General features: G+C 41.9%; 1 protein-coding gene across 1 annotated transcript in view; it reads right to left on the reverse strand.

The window, feature by feature from the left end:
* Nucleotides 1-10726, reverse strand: part of pde4cb (phosphodiesterase 4C, cAMP-specific b) — a gene marked incomplete at both ends in the record, with an annotated part of 36789 nt that extends 26063 nt beyond the window's left edge. Inside the window, 2 exons of the mRNA XM_079845380.1 lie at nucleotides 5859-6035; nucleotides 10674-10726. Coding sequence (XP_079701506.1) covers nucleotides 5859-6035; nucleotides 10674-10726 — 230 coding nt within the window. The remainder of the gene's footprint in view (nucleotides 1-5858; nucleotides 6036-10673) is intronic.
* Between the last annotated feature and the right edge of the window lie 3763 nt (nucleotides 10727-14489).

Raw genomic sequence — 14489 nt, forward strand, 5'->3', positions numbered from 1 at the left:
CTTCAGAGGGTTTCCTGTAAAATGACACCAGTATTTTTTAAATTTTATTTAAAAAAACTAATTTTTTTATTGCAATATATACATAACAAGACAGGGAACAACCAACAACGTAAGACACTTCTATTAGAACAAACACAGAGTATGACTTTACACAGGAATAAAAATAAATCAATTTAAAAAAAAGCAAGAGCACAAGGAGCAAAGGTTTGACACAAAAAGGTAGCCCTAAAAAACATTTAAAAAAAAACTACAATAATAAATACTTTGACAAAGAGAAACATAAGGTTTCAAACTTCTGATTATGTTTCTTGAAACATTTGAAGCTCTGAAACATTTTAATAAACTCACATAGAAATATATTAAATGAGGGCTTACATTTTTTCCATTTACAAGTATGGATATGATATTTACCCATTAATAAAACAAAATGTACAGTATCAGAGAAGGATGAATTTAAATCACATTTAAAGAAGAGGACATCTTTTAGAGTTATAGGAGGTATTGTCTCCATTCTTACTGACATTCAGCTATATATATCAAACCCAAATTTAGAAGTAATATCACAATAAAAAAATAAATGATGTGGTGTTTCAGGAAAAGAAGAGCATCCACATCGAAATGAAATTGTTTCTGTAAAAAATCATTTACTGGGTAGATCTTAAACATAATTTTGTAATGGGTCTCCTTGACCTTTGGAGCAATTGGGTTTGCCATATAACAGGTCAAAGCCGTATCCCTTATGACAGCAGTATTGTGTGTTTAGAGACACTGTGTGTGTGTGTGTGTGTGTATGGGAAGATTTTACATTTGCCTCGGACAAATCCATGCGGAAATGCTCCCAGAGCTTAAGAGGTTAAAGAATTTTCCTAGTCTTATTGTAAATGATTGACTGGTGCACATGTAATAATTCGCAACAACATTCCAATACAACTGATGTCAAAAATCCCCTTTAACCTCAACATTAACATAATTTAACATAATTTGATGAATAAAATCTATGGAGGATTGGGAGTGCCATATTAATAAATACATTTTTCAATAAAAGCGTCAAATGATAAATAAATGGTAAATACTATCAAAATCCAGTGGTATATACACTGTTAACCCGGATAAGTTAAATTTACTTTTAAAAAAAAAATTGAGGAAACTGGTTGCCCTAAAAAAAAATTATAATGTGAACTTAAAAATTCAAGTTAATTTAACTGAAAATAATTTGTAATATCATTACACATAGTATATTTAAGTTCAATGTACTAAGTAAGTTAAGTTTATGTCAATTGTTCTTATTTTTTAATTGGTTAAACTAGAAAATTAAGGGAAAAAAGCAAATAAAAAGGTATATTCATACAATTATCTGTTTTAGCTCAATTCAATTCCAATACATATACACCGTAAAAACACATCTGTTCAGTTTACTTCATTCAATTGTGCAAACGTGTTGCCTCAAGTTGTTCTTACTTAACCCTCAACACTGTAAAAAAAAAAAAAAAGTTGAGAAAACTTAAAAGTTTAAGGCAACCAGCTGCAGAACATTTTTGAGTTTTCTCAACTTAGGGTCAATTAGTTGTGCAAATGTTTTCATGTTAAATAGTTGAATACACTTTAAAAGCGGAATTTGTCATAGAAAACATAAGTTGGATTTTTTATTCCAACATTTTTTTTTATAAATGTTATTTCACCATCTTTGATAAAAATGAATTCTATCAATTTATTATGGGGTATTAATGAATTTATTTACCTCTAAAAGTACCATATTTTTTATGTAAAATATGCTTATTTGTATGTTATATTTAATATTTCTTTAACTTCAGTAACTTCAGATGGTGACATCTGGTGGACCTATGATGGTTTTCATTTCTTTTTAAAGCTAAAATATCAATAGCCACTAGATGGCAATATAACTCAGTGGCTGGATATGGGCTGAACTCTGTAAACCAATGTTTTAACAATTTTTTTTAAACTTTTTTATTTATTTATTTTAATTGGCCAGTTATTGGCTCATTTAATTCCTTCGTTTGTGTATGTGTGAGTGACTGTTTTTTATTTGACAAAAATAAAAAACTAAAATCACTTATAGGCTCATTCAATGGCTTTCAATGCCATGCTTTTGTGGATGTGTGTGTGTGTGTGTGTGTGTGTGTGTGTGTGTGTGTGTGTGAGAGTGTGAGTGTTTGCCACATTTAGAGTGTTGTATAGGCTCACTCCTTCAATTGTGTGTATGTATGATCTGCATTGTATTGGATTTATTGATTTTTATTGGACAAATAAAATAAAAAATATGCTCGGAATTACAGTTTTTTCCATTCATTCCTATGGGTGCCCATTTTTGTCCATGAAGGCGGGATTAAGGACTTTTTTTCAAGCACATAACATTGTAGAATGGAGTCTAATTTTTTTGTGTGTGTTCAAGTGGCAAATTTAGAAAAAGTAGCCAAGTCTTGTACTGCTCAGATTAAGGAAAGTATTTAAAAAAAAAAAAAAAAAAAACGATTTTGTCCAAAAGATGGCTTTAGGGTTAAACCGCTTTTAAGTTTTGTCAACTTAATTCTTTCTGTGATCTGAGGAAGTGTACTCCCAGAGTGCATTGCGGCATGAATAAATTAATTGCTTTGTTTTCCTATTTTTGGCCATTTGTCTTTTGTCAGTATAACCCCAATAACAACAGCAAATCAAATTGTAAAGGTCTTATTAATAAAACAAATAAAAATAAATAATAAGAAAAAACCCTGCTACCATTGTTGTGTTTTGACGCTGAATGTTGAAGTGTGTGTGTGTGACTCAAGCATGGTCAATTATTGGGATTATATCAACCCAATTAAAAGTTTATGCCATAAGTGTTAGCAAAAAAATGCTAAAAGATCCTTATTTGACATGTGTTACAGTCCTGCCCCTGTTTTTGGAGCCGGGTCGTAACAACATGAAATATAGTTATGTTATAATTTGAAGTACTCAATCCCTCTAGCGCCACCACCTGTCCAAAGTTTCACTCATGTTTATGCTAATAACTTTTGAACCATAAGGGATAGAAACAAAATATTTTTTTCCTTTCCTCTGATTGCACTCTATGACGTCATTTTCCGTCATGAAAATATTCCCGCCATTTTGAATTTTCTGAAAAAACTACTTTTTCGAACTCCTCCTAGGCCGTAGCTTAAATTTCCACAAAAATGTTTTAACCAGATCATCTTCACACTATGCTGACAAAACGATGTTAGATTCAAGACGATTAGTTAAACTGTTCTCGAATAGTGTGTGAATGAAATCGACAAAGTGCCCACAATAATGAAAGTCAGGCTATATCTCCGCAACGCTTTAGCATATTCGGAATAAACTTGGTGTGTGTTATGCCAACCATGACCTGAGGCGCAGTGCCACCTAGTGGTACAAATGATAACTTCAGAATGCTTTAGCCAAAAATCACAAAATCTCTTTAGATTCGGGGCATCACGCCAAGCCATATCATACCCAATTTTCCCATATCAACCATTTTGGGCGTCGGCCATTTTGAATTTAGTCAAAAGGTGCTATATTTTACGAATGCATTGGTGTATCATTACGAAACTCGGTATGTGTCTTCGTCACCAAGCCCTGAAAGTACTCAAAAAGTGTCGGGCAGCGCCACCTTGTGGACAAAAGTTATAATGAATTTTCCAAAAATGCTAATAACTTTTGATTCAATTTGACTATTGTCATATAACTGGTTTTAATTGATTCCTTGGGTCATGCCAAGAACACAGATCCCAATTTTACCATATGTGGCCAAACTTCCTGTTCGCCATTTTGATTTCCTTTATAAACCTACTTTTTCGAACGTCTCCTAGACCCTTTGTCTGATTTTCACCGAAATCGAATCGTAACATCTTCAGACCACGACGGAAAAAAAGTTATTAATTCCGTGTCAACAGACAAAACCGTTTTCATATATCGCAGCGACGAAGTTGAGCCATGATGCCAAAATGACTCTTGAGGCTGTATCTCTGCAATGCTTTGACATAATGTCATTGTCACCTCACTCTGACCACACCACATCAATTTGGACACAGCGCCACCTATTGGTCAAATGTGATAAAGCACTAAATCATATTATTAGTGACTGTATATATGATTTTTCCGCCATTTTGCCTAAAATCAACTTAAAATGCCTTTAACCCTTAAACGTCCCTTGGGCTCCAGCTGACCCCACTGGACTTTTCCTCCATTTTTTAAAAGTGTTCCCTTCATCTCAGGGCCATGAGACTCTGTGACTTTTCCTAAATAATCTATCTAAACATGCACACAAAATCTGGGCTTGATTTGGTTGTTCTAAAGGTGTGTACATTTTTTTTTTACTGTTTAAGTCCCTCGGGGTCAGATTGACCCCACATTGAAAATGAATGGGAAAGTGTAAAAAATAAAAAATAAATCACTTTTTTTTGTCAAAAAAATTTAACTAAATCCAGTATAAATCTGAAAATTTCCACATTTATATCAAGGTCTGGTCCTAGAGCATAAACACAAAGTAGAACGAACTTTCTATCTCATACACACACACGTACACACACACACACACAAACACACACATATGTGTGACTGCAACAGAGAGCATTTTTATAGAAACTGGCAAATAAAATCAACAAAACTGGTATAAATCTGAAAGATTTTCATACATAAATGAAGTACTAATACTAGAGCACAAATGCAATATGGAACAAGCATGTTCACTCACACACACACACACACACACACACACACACACACACACACACACACACACACACACACACACACGCACACACACACGCACACACACACGCACACACACACGCACACACACACGCACACACACACGCACACACACACGCACACACACACGCACACACACACGCACACACACACATGTGTGTGACTGCAAAAGAGAGCATTTTTATAGAAACTGGCAAATAAAATCAACAAAACTGGCATAAATCTGAAAAAATTCCATACATAAATGAAGGACAAATACTAGAGCACAAATGCAACATGGAACAATCATGAGAAAGAGAAGGAAAAGGGCAAATAAAAGAAAGATGAAAGGCAGCTTAACTTCTGCATAACTTCCCTATGGACCTCTAGTGGATAATGTGGTCATTGCACTCTCTCTCTCTCTCTCTCTCTCTCTCTCTCTCTCTCTCTCTCTCTCTCTCTCTCTCTCTCTCTCTCTCTCTCTCTCTCTCTCTCTCTCTCTCTCTCTCTCTCTCTCTCTCTCTCTCTCTCTTTAACTATAATTCCTAAAGTTTTTCCACAAACCTACAGATGGCGGTATTCTATCCCTAACACACAGAGCAATGTCCAAAAACTATTTATATTTATTTAAGATCATCATTCAAGTGATTTTTTCATAAAAAAATCATTTTTAATGAGTCAATTTATGACATAGTTAAGTATTTGTGCAGTAAATAGGTAACAAACTATCAAATACCCACAAAAACACAGCATAAATGTATAGTTGAGAAGTAAATAAAAAAAATGGTACAACAGCTTGTCGCTGGGGCAGTACCCTTAAAAGGACATATTTGTACCTGTTTTACTCCTAAAAGGTGCATATTAGTACCTTAGAGTACAAATACGTACCTTAAGGTCCTACTATGAACCTTTTTGTGGTAAAATGTGTCCTTTTAAGGGTACTGCCCCAGCGACAAGCTGTTGTAATTTTGACACCCTATTTCTCTGTGTGAAGGGACTCACACGTAAGCCCTACTTGAGGGACGATTAAGGGTTAATTGCTCATAGTTGCAGTTGGTCTAACACTCTCAGCCATGTTGGCATGTCTCTTTGGCTTCTTTGCGCTTGGCCCCGTTAATATTTTATGTTTATTTGTGTACTAGTGTGTGAAAACTCACAGCTCGCTGGCATTCGAGGAGTTTCTGGACATGGTCTTGGGCGAGAGGTCGAAGTCCGAGTCTGAGCGGTAGAGGAAGGACTCTCTCCTCTGGCTGTTGGCTTGGAGGACCAGGCCCGAGCTTGGACTGGGGTCCAGTGGACTGCGCCCGATCGACAGCCCATTTTCCACATCAAAACTGCAACACACATACAGGTGATTGATTACTTATCTGAATAAAACATTTTGACAACTAAAAAGAAGAAACGGCCTAACATTTGGTCAAGGGAAGACACGGACACGGGCAGTTACAACATTAAGTTTAATTTTTTATGTTACATCTGTGATGAAGACAGAAGACAGAAAGAGCACACATTTATCAAACGGTTTCATGTAAGGTCTGAATTCAAGGAGACTCGGCTCCGATTCTGACTTGAAGAGAAAAAGAGCCAGGACTGCTTCTGGTAAAATATTGCTTCTCTCCATTCAGAAATATGAACAACAGAGAAAACAGAAAAGTTACTTGACAAGTAGTGGTGTTTAATGGTGTTGCAAGTGTTGTTATTACTATTGTTCATTGGTTTAAGGGTTTATTTAAATTCCCAGTCTTAAGTAATAAACTAAGCACAGATCGGGCCAGTTGCATAAACTAAGCCATTATGTTAAGACAGTGTCTTAAGATCTAGTATGAGCCACTAGCAGTTAGGCAAGTGGCATTCAGTCTTACTTTTTGCATCAAATTAGGCCAGTCTATGTTTTTATGTAACTGATTAAAAAAAATTATGAACAGTCTTAAAGAAAAAAATTAATGTCTAACTTGTAAGACTACTCTTAACGGTTTATGCAACCGGCCCCAGATTCTTCACACTGGTAGGAAGACAACTGGAGGACATTTTACTCCACCCTGGAGGACATTATACCCCACCCTGGAGTGCATTTTACTCCACCCTGGAGGGCATTTTACTCCACCCTGGAGGGCATTTTACTCCACCCTGGAGGGCATTTTACCCCACCCTGGGGGGCATTTTATTCCACTCTTAAGGGCATTTTACCCCACCCTGGAGTGCATTTTACCCCACCCTGGAGTGCATTTTACTCCACCCTGGAGTGCATTTTACCCCACCCTGGAGTGCATTTTACCCCAGACTGCAGGGCATTTTACCCCATCCTGGAGTGCATTTTACTCCACCCTGGAGTGCATTTTACCCCACCCTGGAGTGCATTTTACTCCACCCTGGAGTGCATTTTACCCCAGACTGGAGGGCATTTTACCCCACCCTGGAGTGCATTTTACCCCACCCCGGAGTGCATTTTACCCCACCCTGGAGTGCATTTTACCCCACCCCGGAGTGCATTTTACCCCACCCTGGAGTGCATTTTACTCCACCCTGGAGTGCATTTTACTCCACCCTGGAGGGCATTTTACTCCACCCTGGAGGGCATTTTACTCCACCCTGGAGGGCATTTTACCCCACCCTGGGGGGCATTTTATTCCACTCTTAAGGGCATTTTACCCCACCCTGGAGTGCATTTTACCCCACCCTGGAGTGCATTTTACTCCACCCTGGAGTGCATTTTACCCCACCCTGGAGTGCATTTTACCCCAGACTGCAGGGCATTTTACCCCATCCTGGAGTGCATTTTACTCCACCCTGGAGTGCATTTTACCCCACCCTGGAGTGCATTTTACTCCACCCTGGAGTGCATTTTACCCCAGACTGGAGGGCATTTTACCCCACCCTGGAGTGCATTTTACCCCACCCCGGAGTGCATTTTACCCCACCCTGGAGTGCATTTTACCCCACCCCGGAGTGCATTTTACCCCACCCTGGAGTGCATTTTACTCCACCCTGGAGTGCATTTTACCCCACCCTGGAGGGCATTTTACTCCACCCCGGAGTGCATTTTACCCCACCCTGGAGTGCATTTTACTCCACCCTGGAGTGCATTTTACCCCATCCTGGAGTGCATTTTACTCCACCCTGGAGTGCATTTTACCCCACCCTGGAGTGCATTTTACTCCATCCTGGAGGGCATTTTACCCCACCCTGGAGTGCATTTTACCCCACCCCGGAGTGCATTTTACCCCACCCTGGAGTGCATTTTACCCCACCCCGGAGTGCATTTTACCCCACCCTGGAGTGCATTTTACTCCACCCTGGAGTGCATTTTACCCCACCCTGGAGTGCATTTTACCCCACCCCGGAGTGCATTTTACCCCACCCTGGAGTGCATTTTACTCCACCCTGGAGTGCATTTTACCCCATCCTGGAGTGCATTTTACTCCACCCTGGAGTGCATTTTACCCCACCCTGGAGTGCATTTTACTCCACCCTGGAGTGCATTTTACCCCAGACTGGAGGGCATTTTACCCCACCCTGGAGTGCATTTTACCCCACCCTGGAGTGCATTTTACCCCACCCCGGAGTGCATTTTACCCCACCCTGGAGTGCATTTTACTCCACCCTGGAGTGCATTTTACTCCACCCTGGAGGGCATTTTACTCCACCCTGGAGTGCATTTTACCCCACCCCGGAGTGCATTTTACCCCACCCTGGAGTGCATTTTACTCCACCCTGGAGTGCATTTTACTCCACCCTGGAGTGCATTTTACCCCACCCTGGAGTGCATTTTACTCCACCCTGGAGGGCATTTTACTCCACCCTGGAGTGCATTTTACCCCACCCTGGAGTGCATTTTACTCCACCCTGGAGGACATTTTACTCCACCCTGGAGTGCATTTTACCCCACCCTGGAGGGCATTTTACTCCACCCTGGAGTGCATTTTACTCCACCCTGGAGTGCATTTTACTCCACCCTGGAGTGCATTTTACCCCACCCTGGAGTGCATTTTACTCCACCCTGGAGTGCATTTTACCCCACCCTGGAGTGCATTTTACCCCACCCTGGAGTGCATTTTACTCCACCCTGGAGTGCATTTTACCCCACCCTGGAGTGCATTTTACCCCAGACTGGAGGGCATTTTACCCCACCCTGGAGTGCATTTTACCCCACCCTGGAGTGCATTTTACTCCACCCTGGAGTGCATTTTACCCCACCCTGGAGTGCATTTTACCCCAGACTGGAGGGCATTTTACCCCACCCTGGAGTGCATTTTACTCCACCCTGGAGTGCATTTTACCCCACCCTGGAGTGCATTTTACTCCACCCTGGAGTGCATTTTACCCCACCCTGGAGTGCATTTTACTCCACCCTGGAGTGCATTTTACCCCAGACTGGAGGGCATTTTACCCCACCCTGGAGTGCATTTTACCCCACCCTGGAGTGCATTTTACCCCACCCCGGAGTGCATTTTACCCCACCCTGGAGTGCATTTTACTCCACCCTGGAGTGCATTTTACCCCACCCTGGAGTGCATTTTACTCCACCCTGGAGTGCATTTTACCCCACCCTGGAGTGCATTTTACTCCACCCTGGAGTGCATTTTACCCCACCCCGGAGTGCATTTTACCCCACCCTGGAGTGCATTTTACTCCACCCTGGAGTGCATTTTACCCCACCCTGGAGTGCATTTTACTCCACCCTGGAGTGCATTTTACCCCACCCTGGAGTGCATTTTACTCCACCCTGGAGTGCATTTTACCCCACCCTGGAGTGCATTTTACCCCACCCTGGAGTGCATTTTACTCCACCCTGGAGTGCATTTTACCCCACCCTGGAGTGCATTTTACCCCACCCTGGAGTGCATTTTACCCCACCCCGGAGTGCATTTTACCCCACCCTGGAGTGCATTTTACTCCACCCTGGAGTGCATTTTACCCCACCCTGGAGTGCATTTTACTCCACCCTGGAGGGCATTTTACTCCACCCTGGAGTGCATTTTACCCCACCCCGGAGTGCATTTTACCCCACCCTGGAGTGCATTTTACTCCACCCTGGAGTGCATTTTACTCCACCCTGGAGTGCATTTTACCCCACCCTGGAGTGCATTTTACTCCACCCTGGAGGGCATTTTACTCCACCCTGGAGTGCATTTTACCCCACCCTGGAGTGCATTTTACCCCACCCGGAGTGCATTTTACCCCACCCTGGAGTGCATTTTACTCCACCCTGGAGTGCATTTTACCCCACCCTGGAGTGCATTTTACTCCACCCTGGAGGGCATTTTACTCCACCCCGGAGTGCATTTTACCCCACCCTGGAGTGCATTTTACTCCACCCTGGAGTGCATTTTACTCCACCCTGGAGTGCATTTTACCCCACCCTGGAGTGCATTTTACTCCACCCTGGAGGGCATTTTACTCCACCCTGGAGTGCATTTTACCCCACCCTGGAGTGCATTTTACCCCACCCTGGAGTGCATTTTACTCCACCCTGGAGTGCATTTTACCCCACCCTGGAGTGCATTTTACTCCACCCTGGAGTGCATTTTACTCCACCCTGGAGGGCATTTTACTCCACCCTGGAGTGCATTTTACTCCACCCTGGAGTGCATTTTACTCCACCCTGGAGTGCATTTTACCCCACCCTGGAGGGCATTTTACTCCACCCTGGAGTGCATTTTACTCCACCCTGGAGTGCATTTTACTGTAATCACAAATAAATTCAAGATGTGGAAATGCATTCTTGTGTACAAACATCTAGTAAACATTTTATCAAAATATTTAGTTTAACTTATCTAATAAGCATAATATTAAATACACGTCTCCACAGCCTCTTCCTCCCAGATTAAAACACACAGATCAAATATACGCCTGGTCAGCATTAAAACCAACCAAACTCTATATATTTCAACACAGAGCAAAGTACAGATGAGGATTGTGAAGAGCGGTCTGACATACGCCTCAGCCTGTGCTAATGTAAACAGTGAACTTACCACAGTACGTGCTTTTCAGCAGATCGAGCTCTGGTCTGCAGCCGGATGGACATTCGAAGACTTAGTGAGAGAATCCAGTGCCAATTTATTCAAGAATAAAGACATTCATTTGATCTGGTATTTATGTCAAATAGGCCTAATTAAACCCAGAGACCAAAATCTGTCAACTTTGAAGCTAAATACAGTGTTTTACCATAAATACATCCAGCCCACTCTTCTTCTCTTGTATTATGAGCGCACTCACACACACAACTTCTCTTTGCCAACACACACAAGTCTCAACACGCAGCAGAGCTGACAGATTTGGAGAATACCGCAATAATGCACGTCACTCAGCTTCAGGATCAGACACGCTTTTAGAAATTATCTACTTTTTATGGAGTGTTATATTTCCCCCCCCCCACTTTTGTTCCAATTAAAAACACCTTTCCCCCAAAATTTTCCCAAATAGTTCCTTATCAATATAAAATATATATCAAAACATTCATGAAATGTAATAGTAATAATGAAAATCATTCAGATTTTTGCTGATTTTGTTTCTGAAAAGTCAAACTCACAGGTCATATATCGTATATAAGAGCGAGATTATCTTAGTGAGAGTGATTAGCATTAGTCCTGTCACAAGTCGAATGTTAGCACACGTTGTTTACTCAAGGTATTAAACAAACTGTGTGTACAAATGTTGTACGTGGAAGTAAAATGAAGCAATATGAAGATTCTCAGTTATTCCAGAGAAGTTTTCACAATTGAACACTCATAGTGAGTCATTTCAAGCGAGAAACACATTTAGTAGATTATCACATGACTATTTTAACTCTTTCCCCGCCAGCGTTTTTAAAAGAAGCTGCCAGGGGTTTTGATCATTTTCACAAAAATGTAATGGCCCATGCAATATATCAGAAGAAAGAGCAAAAACCTGTTTTATTCAAGCTTCATGCACTCCTTTTTATCAACATTTAAAGGAACGCGCCAACTTTTTGTGACTTAATCTTATTCACCGTATCCCCCAGAGTTAGAGAAGTCCATACACACCATGTCTGACGCACCCACCGCTAGCCTAGCTTAGCACAAAGACTGGAGGTAAACGGCTCCAGCTAGCCTAGCTTAGCACAAAGACTGGAGGTAAACGGCTCCAGATAGCCTAGCTTAGCACAAAGACTGGAGGTAAACGGCTCCAGATAGCCTAGCTTAGCACAAAGACTGGAGGTAAACGGCTCCAGCTAGCCTAGCTTAGCACAAAGACATCGAGGTAAACGGCTCCAGCTAGCCTAGCTTAGCACAAAGACTGGAGGTAAACGACTACGCAGGAATGAGTGTCTAGTTCCTAGCCATATCGGTCTAGAAAATCGCAACTTTTCATTCTCTGCTGGTCTTAGTACACAATGTTACTATACACATCACAACATGTTAATGAGAAAATGTTGGCGTTATTTTGTCACTTATTGAGCAGTAGGCTAGCTGGAGCTGTTTACCTCCAGTCTTTGTGCTAAGCTAGGCTAGCTGGAGCCGTTTACCTCCAGTCTTTGTGCTAAGCTAGGCTAGCTGGAGCCGTTTACCTCCAGTCTTTGTGCTAAGCTAGGCTAGCTGGAGCTGTTTACCTCCAGTCTTTGTGCTAAGCTAGGCTAGCTGGAGCCGTTTACCTCCAGTCTTTGTGCTAAGCTAGGCTAGCTGGAGCCGTTTACCTCCAGTCTTTGTGCTAAGCTAGGCTAGCTGGAGCCATTTACCTCCAGTCTTTGTGCTAAGCTAGGCTAGCTGGAGCCGTTTACCTCCAGTCTTTGTGCTAAGCTAGGCTAGCAGGAGCCGTTTACCTCCAGTCTTTGTGCTAAGCTAGGCTAGCTGGAGCCGTTTACCTCCAGTCTTTGTGCTAAGCTAAGCTGTTTTTCGAGAATTGTGCAATCCTGTTTGTCATTGTGCACAAAACTTCACGCCAATAATACAGATATATTACTGACGGCATCTTTACGTTAGTCTTAATGCCTGTTAGTTGTCCGTCGATTGGCCTATATTTTGGCATTGAAAATGGATGATATGTGATGAATGTCTTTAGATATTTAGCGGCGATTCAATGAACACTTCTGTCTCAAAAATCGAACAGGATTTTTTCACAAAAGTGAAAAGCCGTACCCACACACTGTTCTGATTGGCTGTGGTTTTTGATTGATTTGTTGTAGTCGTGTCACGTCTGGTGTGGACAGACAAGTTGCTTATCGCTGGAATCATATTGCGTCGTGTGTAGTTAGGACACGGTGTAACAGTGAAAACGTGGAAAATTCTGTGTTTGGCAGGGAAGCGTTTTCTCACAAATAACGAAAAATTCTGTGTTTGGCAGGAAAGCGTTTTCCGTGTTTGGCGGGGAAGGGTTTTCTCACAAATAACGAAAAATTCCGTGTTTGGCAGGGAAGCGTTTTCCGTGTTTGGCAGGGAAGTGTTTTCCGTGTTTGGCAGGGAAGCGTTTTCCGTGTTTGGCAGGGAAGCGTTTTCTCACAAAATATAACGGAAAATTCTGTGTTTGGCAGGAAAGCGTTTTCCGTGTTTGGCGGGGAAGGGTTTTCTCACAAATAACGAAAAATTCCGTGTTTGGCAGGGAAGCGTTTTCCGTGTTTGGCAGGGAAGTGTTTTCCGTGTTTGGCAGGGAAGCGTTTTCCGTGTTTGGCAGGGAAGTGTTTTCCGTGTTTGGCAGGGAAGTGTTTTCCGTGTTTGGCAGGGAAGCGTTTTCCGTGTTTGGCAGGGAAGCGTTTTCTCACAAAATATAACGGAAAATTCTGTGTTTGGCAGGGAAGCGTTTTCCGTGTTTGGCAGGGAAGCGTTTTCCGTGTTTGGCAGGGAAGCGTTTTCTCACAAAATATAACGGAAAATTCTGTGTTTGGCAGGGAAGTGTTTTCCGTGTTTTTTCAGGGAAGTGTTTTCCGTGTTTTTTCAGGGAAGTGTTTTCCGTGTTTTTTCAGGGAAGTGTTTTCCGTGTTTGGCAGGGAAGTGTTTTCTCACAAAATATAACGGAAAATTCTGTGTTTGGCAGGAAAGCGTTTTCCGTGTTTGGCGGGGAAGTGTTTTCTCACAAATAACGAAAAATTCTGTGTTTGGCAGGGAAGTGTTTTCCGTGTTTGGCAGGGAAGTGTTTTCTGTGTTTTTTCAGGGAAGTGTTTTCCGTGTTTGGCAGGGAAGCGTTTTCCGTGTTTGGCAGGGAAGCGTTTTCCGTGTTTGGCAGGGAAGTGTTTTCCGTGTTTGGCAGGGAAGCGTTTTCCGTGTTTGGCAGGATAGTGTTTTCTCACAAATAACGAAAAAATCCGTGTTTGGCAGGATAGTGTTTTCTCACAAATAACGAAAAATTCCGTGTTTGGCAGGGAAGTGTTTTCCGTGTTTGGCAGGGAAGCGTTTTCCGTGTTTGGCAGGGAAGCGTTTTCCGTGTTTGGCAGGGAAGTGTTTTCCGTGTTTGGCAGGGAAGCGTTTTCCGTGTTTGGCAGGGAAGCGTTTTCCGTGTTTGGCAGGGAAGCGTTTTCTCACAAATAACGGAAAATTCTGTGTTTAACGGGGAAAGAGTTAATTAGAAAAAACAAAACTTAAATTCCTAATTTTGCCCAACCCTGACTGAAGTACATTGTAAACTCCTCTACACATTTCAAAATGATTGAACTAATGCACCAGTTGTGACTCTTCCTGGTCCTGTATGGCCCTGGTGGCTCCGACCAGGCTAATATGGAGACAGATCTGACCCATCCCTCCAGCTGCTCATGCTATGAGAGGGGATCTGGAATGGTGGGATCAATAAGCTCTTGGTGTGAAGAGCACGATGAGAGGTCTGCAAGTAATAGAGGACAG

This window comes from Gobio gobio, assembly GCF_949357685.1.
Source record: "Gobio gobio genome assembly, chromosome: 19".
NCBI classification, from domain to species: Eukaryota; Metazoa; Chordata; class Actinopteri; order Cypriniformes; family Gobionidae; genus Gobio; species Gobio gobio.